The sequence below is a fragment of the Dermacentor andersoni genome, chromosome 5 (genome assembly GCF_023375885.2).
Source record: "Dermacentor andersoni chromosome 5, qqDerAnde1_hic_scaffold, whole genome shotgun sequence".
Taxonomy (NCBI): Eukaryota; Metazoa; Arthropoda; class Arachnida; order Ixodida; family Ixodidae; genus Dermacentor; species Dermacentor andersoni.
This window is the reverse complement of record NC_092818.1, coordinates 92,212,777-92,232,127: the sequence shown is the minus strand read 5'-3', so window position 1 is coordinate 92,232,127 and position 19,351 is coordinate 92,212,777. Positions and strand designations below refer to the sequence as shown.

The 19,351-nt window shown below is 42.6% G+C and overlaps 1 protein-coding gene across 1 annotated transcript in view; it reads left to right on the top strand.

Moving 5' to 3' along the window:
* Positions 1-19,351, top strand: part of emei (transmembrane protein 161-like emei) — a 35,900-nt gene that overhangs the window by 4,966 nt on the left and 11,583 nt on the right. The window contains exons 4-9 of the mRNA XM_050178166.3: positions 385-651; positions 5,576-5,730; positions 7,186-7,246; positions 11,515-11,658; positions 15,499-15,612; positions 16,347-16,521. Of these exons, the coding sequence (XP_050034123.1) occupies positions 385-651; positions 5,576-5,730; positions 7,186-7,246; positions 11,515-11,658; positions 15,499-15,612; positions 16,347-16,521 (916 nt within the window). The remainder of the gene's footprint in view (positions 1-384; positions 652-5,575; positions 5,731-7,185; positions 7,247-11,514; positions 11,659-15,498; positions 15,613-16,346; positions 16,522-19,351) is intronic.

Below are 19,351 nucleotides of genomic sequence, written 5' to 3'. Positions count from 1 at the left end.
TGGTGTCTTGAAAATGGTGGTTATGATGTTGCGCAGTCGCTTTCATTGTTTTCTGTACAACAAACCATTGCCTTAGAGGACGGTTTTCACTACTTGGTGGGTGGGCACGTCTGAATGTTTTTCGTGAAAACCAGGCAGCTAACAGTGCCAAGTGTTATAGTGAATGATCCAGGCCTTAAACATATTTTTTTCTTATTTCGCAAAAATTCGAGTGATAACGCAGCAGTAGTAAGGGGAAAATAATTTTTCATTACGTGCCGGGAAAAGTGCATGCCTCTGTATCGGTGTTCAGTGCAGAGACCCTTTAAATCACTGCTGCAAGGGTTGTGTGAACCATTCTGAAGGTCAATGGTATTGTGCGCTCTCTGCTGCCAAACGCCGCAGAAACCGCAATGGCTCTCTGGATGACGGCAAGGACTACGAGGAGTTTCTGGTGCCAAAGAGCATTCCTGTGGTGCTGCAAGCAGCACCGATCACCGCCAACGAGGCACTTCAGCTCCGCTTCTACACCGACTACCAGTGGCTGATGGACTTTGCTGTGCATGCCGTCGTGGTTTATTCCATCACCGAGGCATACCGCTACTACTTCTCTGACCGCGAGGAGATCAACCTCAGCTTGGTGTGGTGTCTGCTGGTACTGGGCTTTGCCGTGTATCCTTGCTGCCTTCAGGAAACCCATGTTGGTCTTGAATGTAGAGCAGGGCCGAGATCAGTCCTGGGAGGGAATTGAACATGATCTGATGGGGCAGGTGACTTGGAGGCTGGTGCATCTCTTGCCAACAACTTTGTGAATGGTTTTTCTGGATGCTTTGTCCTACCTGGTCTTACGGCTGTGGTATTTCCCTGCTTGGGTTAGATTCCTGGCCACAGTAACCACATCCCAGTGAGGAGAATGCAATAACACACTGTCTTGGTGCAGTATAGAGAACAACAGGCCATTGAAATTAACCCAGAGCCCTGCACTACAGCGTCTCCTATAGCCTTAGTGTTAGTCTGGGACGTTAAACCCTATTGATTGATTGGTTAATTAATTATTTAACTCACTTGTCTAATCCACCTAGTACATGTGTTAGCTCATTTGTTGCTATGTCTTCTGCTGTGGTTTTGTTTGTGCTGCTTTGTTGTACTGCTTTCTCAGACATGCACGCTCACTTTTTTTATAATGACCTTTGATTAACGGTGCAAAACTATCATAGTTGAGTCATTATCGAAGTATCAATAGTATGAAAGCATTCGATAGGGCCACCATGGTACTATCGATAGCGCACTATTCTTATGCGTAGTAGTATCAATGGTATCAATAGTGTAAAATCGCATGACACACCACACGTAAACACTACAACATAAACATGGCAATGTTTCCCTGTTAGTATTATAGCTGGTCAGCTATCCAGGGTTTGTAACCTGCTTTGAATCCTTAGAGAGCCTTGAATTGTAACCTGCTTTGAATCCTTAGAGAGCCTTGAATTTAGACAAACAGATTGAAGGTTGAAAATAAATGCACTCCTTCAGTTCCTTGAAAACTAGGGTTGAGGGCCACTCTTGAACATTCAATGTAACAAACTCTGCATAGGGGCTATGTCATAGACACTGTCCATGGGGAAACATTTCTAGACATGTTTTTTGAGAATGTTGCTAAGTGACTGCACTGTGGCGTTTCTACAACCACTGACAGGCTTGTTCAAACCACTGTTGTAGTCGTGGAGCTAGACAAAACAAAATCACGCGACCAAGCCGTGCCACCATTTTATTGTTTTGCTAGTTGGTTCCTATCTCAGCCTTCAAGGCTCCATTTTCAAGCCATAGGCTCTAAAAATTATTATTATTTGTTTCAAAAACATATAGTATACACTTGCAGGAAAGCGCAAGCAAGGAGCAGGCTGGTAACTGCCACTGGAAGGGGCACACTGCCTGCCTACTCTTCAGAAAGAAGGAGGAGACAGAAACATAGAAATGCAAGATAGGAATAAGGGAGGAAAGAGGAAAGAAAGAACAAGATGACGAATTTCAAAGAATAAAGCAAAACGCGCACACACAGTACAAGTCATGCATAGTAGGGCTGGTAACTGCAGGTCACACTACTAAAGGAATGTTAAAATTGAAGAAATAATGTCACAGGTCTTGTAAACTGAAAACAAAAGTATGCTACAAACGTGAACCTAAGCTACTTATAGAAAAGTAAGGAGAGCATGATAGGCTTGATTGTGTCAAGACACATGACCACTGGGTTAGAAATATTTGTTGAGTGTTGTACACTGCAGGCTAAAGAAATTATAGTCCCTTACCGGTGATGTGCGCTGCACAATGAAAGTGGGACACTCCAATATCAGGTGCTGAAGTGTCTCGCCGCAACCACAAGATGTACATGACAGAGTGCCCACATGTCATTGTCGATATAAACATTCACACACTTTCACACAGCCAACACTTAGTTTGATTAGATTATTTTTTTTTTTTTTCAATACTGCCACTCTCAGTTGAGAGCATAGCAGGTGGGCATTACAAAGACAATCATGCTTGAAAAGAAAAAGAAAACAACAACAACAAAAAGAATCGACAAGGAAATACCAAAGCACATCCACCAGGGTAACATTAAAGCAATAAATGTGGGTTAAGCAGTTTTTCAAGCAAAAACATCAATATTACAATAAAGTTTAACAGTGCACAATGAAGTACATTGTGGAAAAAAATTCAAATTATTATTCGAGAAAAGGGAAGAAAGCAAGCTTCTATAAAGAGCATTTAAGGCAAAGGTCACTCACAAATTCAAATTAACATATCGAAAACGTGCATGCTGCACACACAAAATGAAGCACCACCACCAGGATGGTTTACAACCAGTTTGCCAAGCAAAGAGAACCAACGCCGTATCGATCATGCGCAATGTGCAAAAACCACAAAATAAGATTGCAAATAAAAAAGTGAAGAACGACCAGGCAAAGGATTGCAATCTGTTACGAAAATGGGAATGGAATAAAAAGCAAGCAAGTGATACTACAAGAACATAATTATGTGCAATATCTTAAGCAATTTCTTACAGCAAGACGACCGGCACACGCTTCAATGGTCATCACCAGCCAATGTTAGGAAAGGAAATACATTGTAGAAGTTCAGGAATCTAAGAAAAGGGAACTAGCGTTCAAATAAGAGAGAGTGCGCGGCAATGGCGATGGTACTAGAGCTTAGATGTATGTTCTAACTTTGCAGTGAAAGCAGACACTGTTTCGGCGTCCATGACATCGGGATTTAACCGATTCCATTCGCATATCGTAAGTGCAAAAAATGATTGCCCAAACAAGTCATTGTTGAAAGAATATTCAGTTAATCTGTATTTATGCTTACGACGAGTCGGGCGCGACTGTGAAAATGCGATATACTTAGACACATCTATCTTATACATGTCATGCAGCAGTTGGTACAAAAACTAGAGACGTGCCTGTTTTGCCCTTGTGGATAGAGTCCTAATGCCAGAAGAAGCTAGAAGGTTAGTGGGAGAGTCCGTGCGTTTATGAGTCCGTGCTCTTGTACGACGAGACATGTGTCAATCACAAACATGGGATGGGAACATTCCATTTGCCACACACTGGCCTGGGTGCTGCTTGAACAGGTGCCGATGGATCAACAGGCGAGTGTCATCAAGCTTGCACAAAATTCCTGGGCAGTTACAGTTGTTATGAGCACAAGTTGAAGCCAGCCAAACAGCCTCTTCATTTCCAGTGATCCCCATGTGCGTAGGTATCCACTGGTCAACGAGAGATACACCATGTGACGCAATTTTGCTGGCAGTGTCGATAATGTTACCCACAACTGGCAATCAGTGTGACTTCATAGTAGTCTGCTAAGCATAGTGTGGGAGTCCTTAAATATGACAACCTTTGATGCAATTAACTCCTCATGCACATATTTCAGTGCAACATCAATTGCTGCTAGCTTCACAGTTGTTGACGTGGCTGGATGTGATATATAAAATATACATTGTACTTGAGTCGAAGGGCAGAAAAAAGCTGCAGAGGTGCCTTGACCAGTATTCACAGATGTATCTGTGAATACTACCTAGACATCTTTCGAACATGTGTAACCGAGCCAATTAGAATATTGTCGAAACAGGCATATCAGACTTTTTGTGTATTTCAGAGACTGTAAGATGAATGGGGAATACCGTATAGAATCGTGTAAGGGCTGAACGTTTTTTCTCAATCTTGATGAGGTGCGAGTGCTTACAGGGGACTGATCCTTTCGATCAAAATTGTGCTTCACCCCGGATCTACCATTGCATCAGAGGTCAACGCGCAGCTCTCATCATTTAATAGTGGCACGCAGAAGTGCGCAGCGGGTGAAAATTCACCAATGATCATGTACGTAATTGTGGCACTGAACGCAATTGCTTCTCCTTTGGAATTTGTTTTTCCAAATTTTTGGGCTGCCAAGTTGGGGGTATGGCACTTGCATGATTCTATATGGTACGTGTTTACCGATATCCTTTGGAGCCGGAGATGTAACTGAAGCAGCATGTTCAGAACTGCCAGTAATGGTCATAAGTAATGCCGCCATTTTTCTCATATGAGGAAATGGGCGATGAATCAGCCAATCAAGGAGCAATTGGCCATTCGATGCATGGCGCAGACGCTTGGTATGATACGGAGCTCTCTGGTCTGCTTGTAGCCTCAGGGGTACCTAATGGGCTTCAGTGAGTAATGCAACGAATTGTGCCTCAGGAGGTAATCCAAGCATCAGTCGGACAGCAATGCGATGATCTCATTCTGGTTGGGCCATGAAACTAGGCAGTCGGTTCAGGACTGGTAATGCATACGTCACGTCTGATAGTACAGAGTACTCATATACCTGCAGAGCCACTGTTTGGTTACAGCCGCTCTAAACATGCAGCACGGGAAGACAGCACACATGATATCATGCCATCTGGGCTCACCCAGTCTTGCACATGCGACAGGTTACCTCTAAAGCGATGCTGACAGCCATGTGCAGCCATGGGCTTGAAAAGGAGACGCTTGAACACCTGTCCTCCACTCCCCTCCCTCCTAGCACACTTCATCGCGTTACTGCAAGCTCGCTCCCTTCCCCCTTTCCCCTTGCTCGGGCGGGAAGACAGTGCTCATCAGGCCAACATCCTCAACTCACGATCACACACTTTCACTCACAAACCAAAGTGCACAGCGCTGCGATAGGATCTTATCTCACTTGGACTTTATAGGGAACATGATGCTAGTCTGCTTCGACGATCACTTGGTCACGCAGTGCGCAATTTGAGAGGTGCGTTCGCAAACAAAAAAGTTTAACTATATCAGTAATCCTTTTCAGCTTATCGATAGAAGGTTTAAAAGAACTGCAGATGCTATCGATAGTCAATCTATCAATTTTTTTGCTTCCCTACCTCTGAACCTTGGGGTGTAAGTTAAACACAAAAATGAATGAATGCACAATAAATTAATAAATGCTAACTAACTTTACTAAACTAACAGCTAGCCCAGGTACTCTCTTTGCCAACTGGTTATAAGCATGCACTGTATTCATCTGTCCTTGCCAAGCTGCACTGTCCTTGACATGGTTTCCTCTTCAGCAAGGTCCTGTTCTCACTGACAGCCCTGTATTTCCGGGGCGAGGAGCCCATTGGGGAACGCTCGCTCTGCCTTGTCTCAGGGTTCACGTTTTTTGTCCTTGCCATGGTGGCACTGATTGCTGACGAAGAATTCCTCGAGTTTGGCCTCCGTGACGGTGAGTGGCCATAACTGTCTCTCGCTCTTCCTCTGTTTTCTACTCTTTCATGTTGATTAGGCTTAACACAGCTTCACATCGTAGAAAAACGTTTTGACATGATTACAGGACTGTGCATTATAACTTGAATTTATTAATAGTCGATCATACCAATATTGTAAAAAGAAGGTGGATGTTACGTAGTGTGGGTCAAGAATGTATTGAGACTATGCAGTTGCACAAAACTAGCGCAACACAACAATACATGCATCCCAGCTGCTACAGTTGCCTCAGATTCGCATTAGATACTTTTACTTGCATCATTCTTTATCTGCGAAGCTTTCTTTCTGAGAAACCCTTATGGGTTTCCTTTGTAGCTTAATGGTACATTCGGCTGGATGACAACTTTTCCTTTTGTGACACTTCCTCCACCTTACGGGATTCCGCGGAACTGATTTGCCATCATTCTTGCTACCGCTGGATAATGCTGCGGCTGGAGCATGTGGAGATAACTGTGGCCGTACCTATAAAAAAGTGAACTGCTACATTGCATCTTTTTCTTTGTGTGTGTGTGTTTTAGTTTCCTAATATCCATTTGTTAATAGTTAGTAAGGGCTGCAGCCCTTATTGTGTGCATAGTTTTGTAGCATGAATTAGTTTCCTGATAGTCACTTGTTAATAGTCAATTGATGCTGCAGCCCTTATTATATGCGTTCTTGAGGTGAGCAGTGTGAAAATGAAACTTGATACAAAGATAATGAAGACAAACACAGCACCGTGTTCATCATCCTTTGTACGAAGTCTTATTTTTGCACTGCTCACTTTAAGAATGGAATACCAACTCACCCAGCAAACTATCCTTCTGAATTATTGCATGCATAGTTTTGTAACACCTATGCTGGGGGCATCAAAATATTACTGGTATGACTTATTTGAATTTTCACTTTTTTGTGGTAAATGAAAGTCAAAACCTTACAAAAAATACTTGCAAGTGCCAGAGTGTCCTAGATATTTACTGCAACACTTGTTCCTATGAACCAGTTTCACTTTTTGTACCTATGGGATGGATGTGCCATGACATCAGATTACACTGGCTTGCTCCGTTAACGTGTTCACCGGGACTGCCACACGCAAGCCAGATCCAGGCCAGGTCCGGAATTTTGAGACCAACTCTAGTATCAAATCAAAATATCTTAAAAGTGTTTCTTCACCTTCATACTTGTTGAGGGTCATCCTTTTACGTGCAGCAAACATGTGGTAGAGTTTCTACAGCTTCAAAGATATGTGGCCACACTTGGGGATGCCACTTGGCAAGTATAAGGCAAAAGATCATGCTTGCTTACTGACCACTTTGCCGTATGTGGGTCATGTTCTATTGTTCCGCAAATTTTGGACAAATACTTTGCTACAATTTAGCAGTGTCCAAGTCAGCTACTGAATCTATGGGTTGTTGTTTTTTTGTTTTCTTCGTGGCAGCATACAGAAGTTTCAACGAAAGTTCGCACCAGTTTCTTCAAACACAAGGTTTGAGTTCAAGGTGAGCTAGCCTTCACTTGGTTTTCACCCGTGGGCTATCATTTGCAATGTGCAGTCTAGGTAGTACGAATAATATCACCGAAGAGACGTTCTGCGTGTTCTGGGGCAATTTGCTCTTTTTATACTGGAAATTGAACATGCTCATCAGCCCAGTTTAGGCTTCTCTACTTAGTCACGAGAGAATGGGATAAAAGATCCATTTGTGTCGGTGCACGTGCCCTGTCATGCTTCTTTGTTTTGTGTTTTGTTTTGCATGCCTTTTCTAAAACAGGGTGTCTACCAACTGGAAAAATAGGGAACACCAGGAATTATCGGGGATTTTGTGCTTCTATCAGGGGAAATCAACAAGTTTTATTGAAAGGGAATGAAAGTGGCGGTAATGCTGGCTCAAGTAACAGAGAGGGATCATAACGAAACATCTAGTACTTTGTGTTGTTGGCTGGAGGAGTGGACACTTTGTAAAAAAGTAAGCACCCCCTGCTGTAGGCTTGAGGAAGCGTTCGGAGCTCTGGGTGCGAGAGTATTTGTGTGGAAAACTTTCCCCGTCATCGCCTTGTTGCTACCTCTGCTATCGAGTTTGATCGAGTGCAATTAGCTTGCGTTGTTTGTTTAGTCGTCTTACGTCGTATCAAAATGATGGAAGAAGGCTGTATTCGATTTTATTTTTTGGAAATGGGATGGATTTGGGGGTTTTCGTGATGCTCAATCGCCAACGAACAGGTGTGGAGCCATCTGCACTCAACAAGCGAAACCGTGCTTCAGGCCCATCGTGGTTGTGCATTTAAAGAAGAGGGTTATGTGAAAAACGTTATGCTCAATCCGAGGGCCAGTGACCCACAAATGGCTCTTGTTCGGGCAGCTTGCAGCAGTGTGGCAGCTCGCAGCAGCCCCATTGGATTTAATGTCTGTAGATTCACTCTTGCTTCTCTTCCTGCAGTGTTGTAGAAGCTGGACCGCCTGCATTACGATGTGCTATTAGTGCTGCGCCAAATGTTACATGTATGTATCAAAACAAAGCTAAAATGCTTCTCACTGGGGAAAGGGGAAGTGGGAATATAAGGAAAGGTAGGTGGCCGATGATTATGTTATGTTACAATGAGCTACTATATACACGTTGTTCAATACGCGGATGCACACTGTAGACGCAATACACGCAAGAGTAATCTTGTCTGCACAAAAAGTTATCGCGTAAAGACATTTCGCATTGTCTGCACGTCTCACAGGTTCTAGAGGCGATCGCCTCAACCAGTCTCACGTAGAAAGCACAAGAGTGACTTTAGGGTCCGTTGGGCATAGTCAACTCTTCTCCGTGCGCCTAAAACCTTCTCTTCCAAAAAGGAGCGCGAGTCCAAGCAGTCAACACTAGACTTAAGTGTTCTTCGTTCGGCTGCATAATGAGGGCACACTGAAAGTATGTGAGCTATTGTCTTGGGAGTGTGATAGACGCTACAGCCAAACAGAGTGAGGTCAGGTGAGTAAGGGGTACAGGCACCAGACCTCGCTCCAGGCGAGTTTCTTTTTTTTGCTTCCTCGGATGAAGAATGACATGAAAGGGCTGTGATTTCACGATGTAGCAGAGGTGAGGAAAAATCGAGAGAGGAGCTATTAGACCATCAAAACAGACAAGATTGAAAAATGTTTCAATGAATGGAATTGCAGATTGGACGAATGTATTAAGTGTATGGAGAGTACCTTCAATATGATAAGGTTGTTTTGTAAAAAATAAATAAATACATAGGTTTTTAAAAATAATTATGGTTACTTTTGGGTACCCCCTTGTATATAATTATATATACTGCTAGAAACTATGTCGAATGAAATTCATGTGCATTTATTATACTCCTCCTGCTTGGGGCAGTGACCCTGGCGTGCAGTTGTAATAAATAAGTAAGTAAGTAAAGTAAGTAAGTAGAGTAGAGTAAGTAAGTAAAGTAATTAAGTAAGTAAGTAAAAGTAAGTGAAGTAAGTAAGTAAGTAAGTAAAGTAATTAAGTAAGTAAAGTAAGTAAGTAAAGAAAGTAAGTAAGTAAAAGTAAGTAAGTGAGTAAACAAAGAAACAATTAAATAGTTTGAGGAAACTAACGAATTATCAGTTTGCTGGTGATAGCACAGTTGCTACGTGGAGTGCTGGGACACAACAATCGGGGCCAGCAAAAAACGAGAGGTGACTGGCCTTTTTTTATTCCCTACTCTTGCTAGGTCCGTGCCCCACCTAGAGTAGGCGCTATTCCACACTAGCATTAGCAGTTCTGTTTGGCCTTGGACTCGCTGCTTACGGTTGAGGGCAGTGCCAATGATGCTACTGCTACAGTTGCTATGTGTGAACGCCAGACAGAGTGCTTGTGAAGCAGCTTACAATGAGCTGGTTAATGGAGAACCGGAAAACTGGCAAGTGTCATGTCAGTATCGGGGACGCACCAGCAGCCAGAACCATGAGGGTAACGCCAGCCAGCTGTGCTGCTCTGAAACAGGTCAAGTGTCAACCTTATCTATGGCATGCAAGACAGCAAAAGGTTTTCTAGGTGCAAACACATTTCTTTTCGCGCTATCTACTTGCCTGAGCATTTTGTGTTCAGATGATGCTAACTCTGACTCCCAAATGTGTATTTATTGGAGGCTGTGTTTTTGGACTAACTTGTAGCTTCTTCAAATATTTATTGTGATATTAATAATAAGCTACACATGCATATTTGTATCAAAGTATACTGTAGTACATCATCAGTAGCAATTTGTGGGGTAGTGAAGTATTTGTCATCTGCAATTCATATGATTAAACAACATACCAGTGGTGATCTGACCCATTACCACGGCATGCATTGAGGGAAAGCTGCCTGCAACAGCAGTTCTTTCTTTTTTAATTTCTGTGCTAATTCTAAACAGAAATCAATGATATAATATATTTTCAGAATTGCATTTGCTTAGAAAAAATTATGAATACGTAAAAAAAATTGGCAATTTTGGTATGTTTTTCTAAAGTTAAATTTGCAGTTAAAGGGTTAAGTAATTCAAAATTTTTAGTGAGAAAAGTTAATAGTGGCCTTGGTTTGTCCTTTGGTTTGATTAGGTCACTCAGCAAATGTTCTGAAATACATAAAACCATGTATACTAACAAATTGTTGGGTTAACATTGTCAATACTGTTTGACATTTGTTAAACTGTGCTCTGGTATTTGTGCATGCATTATCACTAACATTGCCAAAACCAGTGGTACGGCACAGGACATCAAAGGTGTTCATTGTTTCGGGCATCATTAGTAGCTTCCCATCATTCTGTTCTTTAACATTGTCATCCTTCTTTCATAGATTCTTGTTATGATGCCACATGGTAATGGCACCCATCATTCACAGCTCATAAGCCACAAGGTAGTCATACTCGGTGAGAAAGTCGTCAGCAGATACGCCAATGCCAGGTTGCCTTTAGGTTTTTAAGTGCTGGTTCCAAAGGCTTAAGCACTGAAGGATTGAAAAAGCACATTTGCAAAATCAGTTTATCATCATTGGGGACATGCATGAGATGACGAAGGGTGAAAATTTTAAGGGAGGTGAAAACTCGGGACTTATTACACTACATTTTTTAAAGAGAGAATATAAGAACTTATGCATTCATAAAGGGGGAAATGCCTTTATGTCTGCATGTGTTGTCATTGTACATCCTTGACTTGGTAAGCAAAACTGCCTTGCATCTTACGGCTGCCTGTAAAACATTTGGTATCGCAAAGATGATGACTCCAATTTGTGCATCTGAATGAATGTAGACACTTAAGCTTCTCAGGAGTGTTATCCCATATTGAAAAATTCGTCTGCAGAGCACTGTCTTGTAAGTTAAAAGTGGTGGCAGGACATTTGACATTAGAATCAGCTTGAAACAGGTGTGTTGCAAAATCACGAAAACCAGCTGTAACAGGTTAAAACCATCTGCTTCCAACCAGTGCATGTCATTTAGGATAATTAACACCTTAAGGGCTCATATTTTAAAGTAGAATACTACCATAATGGATCTTGTTTTGGAGGGGTTGGTGTGTGACCTGTTTTGATACCATGTTTAGAACACAGAAATATGTATTCAGATATTGCAGGAAGTCTAAATTAACACAAGCAATGATGACAGTATGTGTATACAGTCTATGTAGTGAAGAGGGCTTGTCGTAAGCCAAAAGTGATCATCACTCATGAGAACCTGAGGGCATAAAGATCCCTTAAGAGGTTTAGTGACCTATGAGTTCCCACTATCTGCATTTTTTGTGTTAGACACCTTTGCTTCTGATTCCCAGTGGTCCCACATCTCAACTGATGTTCAAGTTCTTCCTAGCTGTTTGGTGTGGCCTTGTGGGAGCTTTCTTCACGTTTCCTGGCCTCCGCTATGCACGCATGCACTGGGACGCCTTCAAGTACTGCGAAGGACAGCACTTCATCAGGTAAGCTGGCCAGCTTGACTAGGGAGGTGTGTTCAGTGTTCAGCTTCGTGGCACAGCATGGAAGTACAGTAGACTTCCGTAAAATTCGACTCTGGTTATGTAGATTTTTTTTAATTAATTCGATCCCGACCGAAGTGCCCGGCCAACACCCTTGCATGTCTGTAGACCCAAACTTTTGTTATTTCTGTCTTAAAATTGGCCTTCACTGGACAATTTAAACTCGACCAGTCAGCATGCACGCGCCTGACCCCTATGGCGACCCCTTTAGTGGCATCATCTGTGTAGACAGAGCCTAGGGAACTGTGGATGCATTGAACACATGTCATGTCCCATTGAAACCCCCCATTTTCGACTTGCCCTAGAAAAATATTCAAGCAATAACCATAGGTGACAATGTCAGATTGCAGTTTACCCGATCCTCACACACCGTTTTTCTTTCAGGAAAATTAAGACCGAAAATTGCTTGCATGGTGCCAATCGGAAACAAAGCCAAATACCCCATACCTCTGCCTCAAAGCTGCTGAGAGAGACAAAATAGAGGGAATTATCCGGAGGGCCTATAAACAGGCTCTTGGGCTACCTATAAGAACGGCCAACGCTAAATTGCTAGCCCTAGGTGTGCACAACACCCTCGAGGAACTTGTGGAAGCGCACCTTATATCTCAATACGAAAGGCTAGCTCAGGGTGCTGCCGGGCGAAACGTCCTCCAGAATCTCGGCATCAACTACGAGTCGATGCAAAGCACTAAAGTAGACATTCCTCATGATCAGAGGCGCCATCTCAAAATGAATCCACTCCCTAAAAACATGCACCCCGAATTACACAAGGAAAGGAGGGCCGAGCCCTACATTAGAAATTCCATGCCTGCAAAGACGTAGTCTATGTCGACGCAGCAGAATACATAGAACGCAACTGTATGTCCCTTGCAGTGGTGGACTCTTCAGGTCAAATACGCGCTGGTGGTTCAATCCGCACCAGAAGCTCTGAAACAGCGGAAGAGGCAGCAATCACTCTGGCAATAGCCTCCACACATTGTCGTTACATCATCAGCGATTCCAGAGCAGCAGTACACAATCTTGCGAAAGGTCGGGTCTCGGCTCCCGTAAAACACAAATCACACCAATCACAAAATAAGGAATACTAAGCAGTGGGAGGCCGTGTTGCTCAGCTCCGACTCTGACCTGCAGGCCAAGGTCATCAAGAGAGCTGAAGAAGCCGCCCGAGCTCAGGCGCTCGTGGCTGCCTAACAACAAGGTTATCCGTCAATACCTTGCTTTCAAATAGTCTTTACTCACTCACACGCCTTTGAGGTGTTTGTATGTTTTACTGCATAACACGAATGTACTGCGGCAAAGCTGACTTTGAAAATTGTGCGGCGAAGCTAACTATAGGACACGGGCCGCCATTATGCAGCACATTTTCGCACCTTGTATATTTTTCTTGCTAAATAATCGGGTGCGCGTTAAACTTATGATACTTCATTTAGTGGCTTTAGTGTCACTTATACGTTAGTTTTCTGCTTTGGACACAAAGTGGGCACGCATTTGATTCGTAGATGTGTTGGACTCTGGCAAATACTGCCTAATGAATCGGCGGTGTGTTTCGGCGTCTTTTCTGCATAATGTTTAGTTCAACCCACCGAATAATTGAATCAGTTTCATCGGTCCTGTCATGGTCGAATGAACGGAAATCTACTCTATTTCTAATCATATCTGGAGTAATTCTGCTATTGCACCTTTGCTGAATGCTCACAACAGAGCATGTCAGTGCCAACATTAAAAAATGACATATACCACCATGGACAGGAAGACTCATTTCCCTTTGAAAAGGCAAAAACAAGCGCAATAATGTATTCGTTTGCTTGATTGATGGTTGTGCAAGAGCTTGTGATCATCGACTTGATAAACTACGGTCAGTTCACTCTTTCTTCTTTCTTTTTCCCCAGTTTGTGCCATGTAAGTGTACTTACCACTGTTTGTCTTAATCGCTGTTCTCATTTGATAATTTTTGTTTGAATGTGAGTTTTCATATGTAATTGTTGCTCTCATGTTGGCCCACAGCTATTGCATCACTGAGCCTAGATGAGGTCATTGCTGTTTATGAATACATAAACTGCATTTGTAAATTAGTAATCTGTTAGTTTGGTCATTGATTTGCTCATACCAACATTCATCTGATCTTTAAGCCAGTCAACAAATTAGCTGGTCTACCCGAAGAGTGAGCTTTCTTTGAGTTCATTGGTAAGACACAAGCGCTTGATAGAGAGGCTTTGATAGTTTTTTTTTTTTTCGGAGTTTTGAAGAAAAGAGCACTAAGAAGCTGCTTTTTTGACAGCCTATGGGGATCTTATTATGTTTGGCTCTTCCACCTGCTCATTATATACCTGTTCATTATCATTAGGCTATAGCTGAGTGAAGGCCTGCAGATATCCTTGTCTTACTCTAGCTGACTCTGCCCTGTGTGTGCTAATTTCCTAATCACATTACTGCATCTTAAATTCTGTGCTATCCTCGGCAGTGATTCATTTTCCTTGGCACCTCTTCTCTTGCTTAAATGCAACAATAGCGATATCTTCTTTATATTACATGATCTGCCTAACTATACTTTTTTTCTCAACTGGAATGTCACCTACCGGTGTCACCTGTGTATTTCATACTGCCTTCTTTCTATTTCTTATGATCGCATTTATCATTTTTCTTGCCACCACTCACTGTGCACTCTTAGCTTCTTGCTTAATTTATTTTTTATCGCAAGTTCTGCCCCCCCCCCCCCCCCAAGAAAAAAATTAATTATGGGGTTTTACATGCCAAAACCACGATGTGATTATGATGCATGCCGTAGTGGGCACTCCGGAAATTTTGACCACCTGGAGTTCTTTAACGTACAACTAAATCTAAATACACAGGTGTTTTCACATTTCTCCCCTATCGAAACACGGCCGCCATGGCTGGGATTCGATCCCGCGACCTCGTGCTTGGCAGCCCAACACCACAGCCACTAAGCAACCGCGCCGGGTGTCTGGCCCCAAAGATCAGTATAGTAGACATCCATTAATTCGACTCTGGCCAATTCGACATATTGGTTAATTTAATCCTGAAAGTAACTTGCACCAAATAATTTGAACTCGACTGTTCACCATGAATGCGCCTGACCAAAATAGTGATCCACTATGGCTGCAGCATCTGTCTTGGTAAGAGACAGTGCTAGGGGACAGCGAATGCATCGAAGACACGTTATCTCCTCCCGAAAATAGCTGTTTTCGGTGGGCGAGTAAAAATGGCACCTCAAAACAAATGATTACCATATTTGATTACTAGAGCAGCCGAGAAATATGCTTGGTTTCGATTCACACAACCTGGCCCGTTCCAGTGGTTGCGCTGCCGAGGGGTGACTGATGCTCCGTTCATGGCAACGATGACTATCATCCTTGTACATCGCCATCACAGCCATGTTGCACATCTAAATGCAGCCTGCGGTGCAGGCCACGTTACCGGAACTTCCCCTCAGTTTTTGCTTCCTTCCCTCTCACTGCTCCAAAAAGCAGCTGGCTGTTCAGTTACCTAGACACAGAGTGCCTTTGGAATTGATCAGCTCAGGTTCAGAAGGTCATGGCGACCATCCGAAGGTGCTGTCAGAATGATAGCATCTGTTGCATGTATTCCAGAGGCACAACAAGCAATACCTTAGTGTGCACAAAGAAGCAGTGTTGTGCTTGAGACGACGGCAGTGGCTGCTGTGACAGCGCGCCGCTGTCACACCAAAGGAGTTCATAACAAGGGAAATCACAGTCTGTGGATTCTTTTCCTTTCCTCTTCTTTTTTCTTTTTTTCTGATTGCAGGCTGCTGCTTCACCTGAGCTTTGTCTCGCCTCTCTTTGTGGTGCTGCTGTGGGTGAAGCCTCTTGCCCGCGAGTACTTCACCGAGAGATCATTTCCAGGCATGAGGGGAAACCTGTAAGTGGCTGGGGCATTCGTTGCAGCTTTCTTTCTAACTTCATGAAATTGAATTCAAGTTTTTATTGAAGACTTGACTAGAACAAGCGATTTTAATGAGACAGTAACAGTCTGACATTTACGATTGTGATCAGTACTACAAAAGCATTGAATGCATAACAGGGAGCTAGAAAGCAGGGTGCAGCCTGCCAAATTTGTGCACTAAACATTGATGCGTAAAACTGCTTGGCAACCTGTATAACACGTAACAAAATCACAAACACCGTAATTATGGAAGAAAACTCGTGTGGGCCTAATTTAATTAATTTACGCAGCTTGTTAGCTTGCAGGATATGGCTAAATTCATCTCTTTGTTGAGTAGAGAAGTGGAAGTTTTTCAGCAGTCACTAGCAATAACTCCTTGCTCATGTTATTCCTGGAAATTTTCTTGTGCAATAATCCCATGTGTTGGTGTCATTTTCAGGAGTGATACTCACTGCAATTTTTAAAGTGAGACTGTGTGCTTAGACAGGGCCTTTTCACACATTATGTGCCTAACGGGCATAAATTAAGCCACGGACTCGAGAGCCTGCAGAATTAATAAATAAATCGAATTAATTAATTAATGTAAGCCTCATCCTACGCAGCTCTTGCTTATCATTTAAGCACACTTGTAGCAGCATTGCTTCACACCTAGAAGTCAATGTGAGTTCATATGTCACATCCATTGCTCATTGAACATGTCATTGATGCAGAATGAGCAGCCAGGCATTTGAGGCAAGCCGCATCGTGCTGGTTCTGGCCGTGGTGGTGTTGCGACTCTGTCTGATGCCGCGGTACCTGCAGTCCTACCTGAACCTGGCTCCCGAGAAGATGGCCGAGCTCCGCAAGGAAGCTGGGAACATCAGCAACATTGACCTTCAACGCAAGGTAAGCACAACCTACGGCTTGTTGCATGCGTCAGTTTGGTTGCGGGGTACTTTGAGCTGTGGAATAGGGGACATGCAGAATTTTGCAAGTACACTTCCTCGCACCTCTTGTTTCACCCACACATGGTGGTGGACATCGCTCTAGAAGTGGAAATAAAGCAGGAGTGCACAAGCTGATGCCGTTATACTTGCCACCATCTATTTTCTACTACATCTTTGCTGCTTTCAAGCCTGCCTTTGACTTAATGGTGCTGTGACTGACGTCAGCCATCTTGTGTGGGACAGCCTGATAGCATGGAAAAGCCTATTTCTAGTATTTCACATGTCGCCTACGGACCTAGTGCTGTTCCCAGGTTGTTTCACTGAAGTTTCTGTTGAAGATCACTTGGGCCATTTTTGCTGTATAATGTTGCATTTTCTTTGTCACTTTCATCCTGAAATTGGCTCTTGTTAGATAATTTAAACTTGACTGGTAATCCCGATGGCTGCAGTGTCTGTCTTGGTGGTGCTAGAGGACGGTGAATGCATTGAAAACGTGTTATGTCCCACTGAAAATGCAGATTCTTGGCTTCCCTTTGGCAGACTTTGAAGTGGAAATGGCAGCTCACAATGAATGATTACAGCATTTAGCTGATTCTATTGCATGCCTGTTTTTTTGCAACCAAATTGCTCTGAAAATTGCCTGCTCATTAGAACCACATACAAAACCAAAACTGTACTCACAACGTTACCAACAGCATATCGTTAGAGCCAGCGTCGTCGCCATTGTCATCCAACAGGGCAGCAGAAAAAAGCTTTCACATAGGAGGCTGATGCCTGCACACTAGGGATGTGCAAGTACCGAATAGTAGTAGATTCCGAATCGAATCAAGCAAAATATTGTATTGAATATCAGAAAATTTTTCGAAAAATATCAGAATATCAGAAATTGAATGCTTAGAAATTTTTGGCAATGACACAGGGGCTGCGCATGATCGGGAGCCTTCTAGCATTGCATAAAAAGAATGTAGTAAGCTATCAGTAACTAAGCTGCATGAAAATCAAGATATTATCGCCAATACAAATATAGACAGCGCACACCGTGTGCCCACGGAAAGTGGAAGCCACGTTATTGTGCGATTATGTTAGCGAAACAAGAAAGCTAGATTCACTGAAAAGGTAAGAAAAGCATGGCTGTCTAATGCAGACATGGGGTTTGCCCAGAGCACAGGTCCCAAACCTGTGTATGTGAACGATCACCTCACGCCAGAGTGAAAGTGCCTTATTGCGCAGGCACTTGCGCTAAATAAAAGGGCGCACCAGTGGAAGCCTCTGGACTGATAATTGCACAATCAAAGCCCGGATGACCGATGACAGTCGCGTGCTTCGAATTGCATCTGGAGAACACCTCGGTACTTTCAGTTAGATACGCTGTCATTCCGGATTTTAAAAACCGACCTTAAATCATTATGGCTGTGTACTCGTGTCGCTAAGCGACAGAATTACAAGTAAGAATAAGCACAAGTAATTTCCTCTATGTTGTCCTTGGTGTCAGTGTTTGTTGGCTTCTTATGATATGACTAACAAAAATTGGGTCCCTCGGTTAACCCCCTTTCTTCTCATTAAAACGACAGAATTGTTACACAAAATGTCACCCGCATTATCGCTTCTGCTCCTAAATATCCGAAGTCTTAGAAAGCACCATGGTGATTTTGTTGCGTTCCTTTCTTTATTTGACCATTCATTCTCTATCACATGTTTCTCCGAAACATGGTTAGTATCTGGTAATGAAGGAAACTTGTATGGCTTGCCAGGTCATTATTATGAATATCGTAATGGCAAATTGTGTCGTGGTAGTGAAAGTGTCATACTTGTAAACTCGTCCTTAGCACACATGTGTCGTCTTGATATCACATTTAACAATATTCCCTGTGAATCCATTTGGCTTGAATTTAACCATAGTGTTATGCCAGTTAACAGTCGTGACACCATCGTAGCTTCCATTTATCGGTCACCTTCACCTTCATATCCAGAATTTTGCAGTCGATTAAGCAACATTTTTAATAACTTGGTAATAGAAAATAAGCCAATGTTATATGTGGTGACTTTAACGCTGTCAGTCCTGAAAGTGCATCATGTTTAGAGTACATGTACTGTTTTTACAGCTATGGCTTTTCTTCGCACATTTCAGTTCCAGCTAGGAATGGTTTACGAGGTTCCAGTACACTAATAGATTATATCTCCAACGTTTCGTGTGATCACATTGGAGGAGTGGTAGATCATTGCATTACAGACCATAATCCTATTTTTTTTTACCTTGGGCTCTAAAAATATGAAGAGTAATAACACATTGACAAAGCAGCAGTTTGACTCAGTCAAATTTGTGCAGTTAATTTGTGCAGTAGGCTGGACATCAGTGATTAAGGAGGATCGCACAGAAAAGGCTTTTGTGTCTTTTTCAGAAACGATAGCCACATGTATAGAAAACTGCACCATTTACACTACTGTGATGAAGTGGTTTTCTTCACCCAGAAATCCATTGATTAGTAACTCACTGTTAATGTCCATTAATGAAAAGAATAACCTTCATAAGAAATTAAAGTCACAGCCTTTTAACCTCGCACTAAAGTCCCATTTCAGAAATATTCTTGCAATGTTATGTTCTTTATTAAGGCGTGTTAAATGCAATTATTACCAGGATCCTATTGCAAAAAACACAAGCCACAGACGTGCTGCTGGAAAATTATTAAAGAGTTTGTGAACAAAAACGATTGCTCAGAGACCAAAATAAAAATAAAGCAAAGTGACAAAATGTATACTGATCCTGTTAGCCATTCTAACAGGATCTGTGA